Raw genomic sequence first — 4788 nt, 5'->3', positions numbered from 1 at the left:
TGAACAAACTTTCTTTGTTCCATTGTATCTTCTTTGCTCCTTTGTCAAAAATTAGCTGTCCATAAACCTGTGGGTTTATATCTGGGTGCATTTAACTTTTTTCAAAACAATTTTGAGGTTCTTTGTCAATTAAAATTAAATCACACAAATCTTATGTATATTGCCTAATGAATTTTTACATATGTGTGTATCCATAAATCACCACATAGGTCAAGATACAGGATGTTTCTAGTTTGGCAGTTTTCCTGATCTTGTCACTTTCCAGTTCCAACCACTATTTTGACTTGTATAACCATCTGTCAGTCTTATGATTAAATCCACTAAAATTTTGTACATGTCTTTTTGGTGGATATGTATACTCATTTCTGTTGGGTTCACGTGGTCAACTGCTGAAAAATTTGTGTTTAACTGCAGAAGGTAATGCCAACTTAAGTCTCCGTAATAGTAATTCATAATGGAAAGTGATATTAAGTATTTGAAGAAAATGGTTAAATTGAAATATCCTAAAACATATCTTCTTATCTTTGTTTTTTTCTAAGTTGTGATATTTTGTGAAAGGAATCAACTATACAAAAAAAAAAAAAAGCTCATTGTCATTTTGTAGTTGCTTTATGTAGTTTTGTCTTAGTCAATTTTTTTTGTCCTCTGTAAATAACTTCCCTATTTCCTCTTTCTTCTTAGGATTTCCTTTGTGGATTGGTAGGCAGTTCCAAGACTGCAAAATGGGTCTTCGGATTCACTTTGTTGTTGACCCACATGGTTGGTGCTGCATGGGTTTGATTGTCTTTGTCTGGTTATTCAATATTATTATGATTCCCAAAATTGTTCTCTTTCCTCACTATGAAGAAGGACATATTCCTGGCATATTAATAATAAGTAAGTTTCTAGATCTTTATTTCTTTACGTAATTAAAGCTTTTTCTCATTGTGAATATTTTAGAGTGCCACTGTGATGATGACCTTTTTAAAAATATTATTAGTGCTATTAATAATCATTATTTACTAAGTTATTTTTAAAAGAATGACCTTTATATGTGATTCTTCAAATATATAAAACCAATTTGTTTTTAAAGACTGGCATAAAAACACTAATTTACGTGTGTCTGTATTTTTAATGTTTCTCATTCGTATTGTGGAAGGAGTTTTAATAATAAAAATGGTAAACATTATTGAGAAATAAGAGTTTTATGATACAAAAATTATTGTGTATGGTGTTGATTGTGATAATTCTTTAAACTATAGACATTTATTTTCTACTCTGATTCATTAGTAATGCTTAATTATGGTTAAAAGAAAAGGTTGAAATTACGTATTTTCCATGTATATCACATTTATAGTTTTCATGCTCATTATATCATTTTGGCCTGAGAAGAGCTGTTGAAATGTCGTCTGTCTTGAACAAATGACAAAGCTGAGGAATACCATGCAGTCAGCCTGGAGTTAGCACTAACATCTAGTTCCCTGTTGTGTGTGTACCACTTTCTCCCCCCCATTCTTCCCCTTTTCCATGCCTATAAACTCATTCTTTAAGGTTTAAAAATTCTTAAAAGCTTTAACATTCTTTTAATTGAATATTTTCCCTTACTGTTATTTTTCTAGTGATTCCCTTTAAAACTCTAGTTTCTACATTCTTTATTTTCAGATTAAATCTTGGGATCTATCAGGTGTATTTAAACTCACTAACTTCAAGTAATTTTGAAGATAATCAGTTGGAATTAATGAGGAAGTTTAATTATAAAATGGTTTTTAAAATGCTCCTTTTACTTCTTGCAAATAAAGTACTTTGCAAGTAAATTAAAATTACTATATGTAATTTTCCCGGTTCTTAATAATTCAGTGAAAAATTTGAAACCTTTTATTCAGTGTCAGCTTGAGGGAAATTTTGATCACCTTACTGCATAACAAATATTCAATTCATTTATACCATTTTTCATTTTATACCATTTTTTCCCACAGGGTATTGCTGTGGATAAAGAATCTGATTTATGACAAGTTTGTCAGTTATTATCACGCAAAATATTTAGAAGGATTATATTAAGTTGTAGTTGGTGGTTGGTGGTGGTAGTAGTAGTAGTGATAAATGAAATGAATCATTAAGTTTTTCATCTTTTGAAAGTTATTTGTCCTTGATGCTATTATTAAAATATACATTTTAAACTTTAAATATGCTTGTTGATAAAAGGTTTTGAAAGGTTCATAATTATTTCTTTCTTTTAAAGTATTCTATGGCATTTCCATATTTTGCCTGGTTGCCTTAGTGAGGGCCTCAATAACTGATCCTGGAAGACTCCCTGAGAACCCAAAGATTCCACATGGAGGTATGGTATATTTCAGATGTATCAGTTTTACTATGCTAGAATTGTTATCTTTATGAATGCATTTTATTGCTTTTATTATAGATTAGTTATATGTGTCACTGAATAGCTCATTTCAAGTTTTTTCTCATATTTTCCTTTCCATACTAGTCTATTTAAAACTGTGAAACTTAACCGACTTCTGGTAGCCCTCACTCCTTTTCAATTTACTTGTTTGTGCTTCTCTTCTTCACACTCTAAGATCTATATAAATTCTGTATAATTAGAGATTTTATGCTATATTTTATTTATTCAGTTATTATATTCCTAGATATAGATAGAGACTAAGTATCTCTGTCACTAGGTAGAAACTAGGTTAATTTTTTCTTGAATGAATGATAATTATCTGAGAAATTGTATTTCTTAGATTTTATAAAGGAATTTTCTTCATGGTGCCGCTTCCCTGATAAATTAATATTGCTTAGTGTAAACATTTATAGTGTTATGAATACAGTGCATATATTTCTCCAGATTCTAATAATTCAGTGAAAAATTTGAAAACCTTTTATTCTGTGTCAATTTGAGGGGCATTTTTGAACACCTTATTGCATAACAACCACTGAAAGCACAAGAATAAATGGAAAATGAATTACTTTGTTACTTGCCAGGTACTATTATCCTTTTTTCATGTTTTGCGTTTTGGTCATTTGCTGTGTAAACTTTGAGAACTTTGGTGCTTTCTTCTAATAAGCAGTTTAGATTTTTGTTGTAATACATAATAGAACCAGAATTGTTTTTTAAAGATTTATTTATTTATATTTGCAGAACTGGTACAAGCCAGACGTGTGGTAGATGAGAGAATTCACCAGAGACAGAATGGGGAGCAGAACAGGCAGATTGACAAGTACACTGCTAAGGGTAGCAGCAGGCTGATCAGAAGAGGTCTGCCACGCCATGTGGATCAGCTCCCTGGTCTGGGATCAAACTTGTGCTGTAGTGACTTTGAAGAGCTTCATAATGTGGTACTTTAACTCGTTGCACCACCAATGAGAGACAGAACCAGAATATTTTTAATTAGTAATTCAGTGGTTTCCAAAACTTCAGCATATTACAGTTAACTATTAAATCAGTTTCCATTATGTAGCAAAATCTGAGAGCCAATGTAGTAATTCCTTCTGAAATTAGATTCAGTGGCATGACACCAGAGTTGTTTTTTAGCTCCATTATTTTAGGGCTTCCTTGATGGCCTTGCGAATTTCGAGATTATAAAGTAGCATGGCACTGATGTTTCCTCACTTGTTAAAGTCTCTAAAACCTATGTTGAATATTTAATTTTTATTAATTTATAGATGCAATATCATTGTCACTCAGCAGTTATTAAGTATGCATGTGCATTTATACATGGGCATGTAAGGTGACATTTTGCAATTTGTATAGACTATTCTCTACTGGCCTAATCTAGAATACTGGCATGTAATGTTGTCTACTTCAGTTTTAAAACCCACTGGCCACAGCAAATCAAATAAGCAACCCTTTCATAATTTAGAACTCTTTCTGAGTTTTCAGTAGTGAGACACTCATATGTCGCACACTACAAGTCACTGTGAGGGGTCAGGTAGAACTGTTTCATATTTAAAACCATGTAAGTCTCATATTATTTGTAGTGGGTGGCAAGGCCTCATTGCCGGTAGTAATAGATCATATAATTTATTTCTGAGAGAAAATAGAGGATTGTCTTTTTTTTTAAATGAGAGCTTTAATAATTCCTTTTTTTAGAAAAGGAAACTTAAACCCACTAAAATATGGCAATTGAAAAAAACATTATTTTTAAATAAATGCAAAATAAATTGTATCTATGAGTCTAATAGAATCCCCATGAAACTACTGTGTTACCGTTTGTTTATAGGCTTCAGTGATGGAGGGGAGGACACATGGCATCAGCTGAATTTGGTTTCAGTTGATGATTGTTTCTTTTTTCTTCTCTGAGTCTAGAAGACTGACCTTTTGCCCAATTCAATAAAGAAAGGAATTGTTAATCATATTTTAATGTAATCCTCAAGGTAATTGTGCTTTCAAGATAGTGATGGTCCCTCATAGGTGTTCAACCTATTGTTAGAGAACTACTGAGGCCAATAGCTTATCTCTACTCTTTCTTAAAACCATGGATCTATATAATTTAAGTTTTCACCTTAACTTTGATTCTGGGGAAAATTGAAGTTAATCATGTGTTTTTGTGCTGCTTACATAATTATTTGGTAAATATGGTTTAACTTAGTAAAAAATGTAGAACCCAACTTTTTTTAAAATAATATACTAGTTTATTTTTACATCATTTTGTGCCTTTTTCCATCTCAGTTGTAATCCCTGTGGGCTTCCCATCACCAAATCATACATGTGCCATCACCATAGTCCAGTGCACTTCCCTCCCCTCACCGTTTTTGATCCCAGCCCACCCCCATAAATTTATTCAGTTATTATATTCCTAGATATAGATA

General features: G+C 31.7%; 1 protein-coding gene across 1 annotated transcript in view; it reads left to right on the top strand.

Annotated features, from left to right (window-relative positions):
- Positions 1-4788, top strand: part of ZDHHC21 (zinc finger, DHHC-type containing 21) — a 65082-nt gene that overhangs the window by 15645 nt on the left and 44649 nt on the right. The window contains exons 4-5 of the mRNA XM_012721526.1: positions 682-876; positions 2219-2317. Coding sequence (XP_012576980.1) covers positions 723-876; positions 2219-2317 — 253 coding nt within the window. The 5' untranslated portion in view covers positions 682-722. The remainder of the gene's footprint in view (positions 1-681; positions 877-2218; positions 2318-4788) is intronic.

The sequence above is a fragment of the Condylura cristata genome, unplaced genomic scaffold (assembly GCF_000260355.1).
Source record: "Condylura cristata isolate star-nosed mole 26May11 unplaced genomic scaffold, ConCri1.0 scaffold00006, whole genome shotgun sequence".
NCBI lineage: Eukaryota > Metazoa > Chordata > Mammalia > Eulipotyphla > Talpidae > Condylura > Condylura cristata.
The sequence above is the reverse complement of the archived record's forward strand: the minus strand, read 5'-3'. Positions and strand labels throughout refer to the sequence as shown.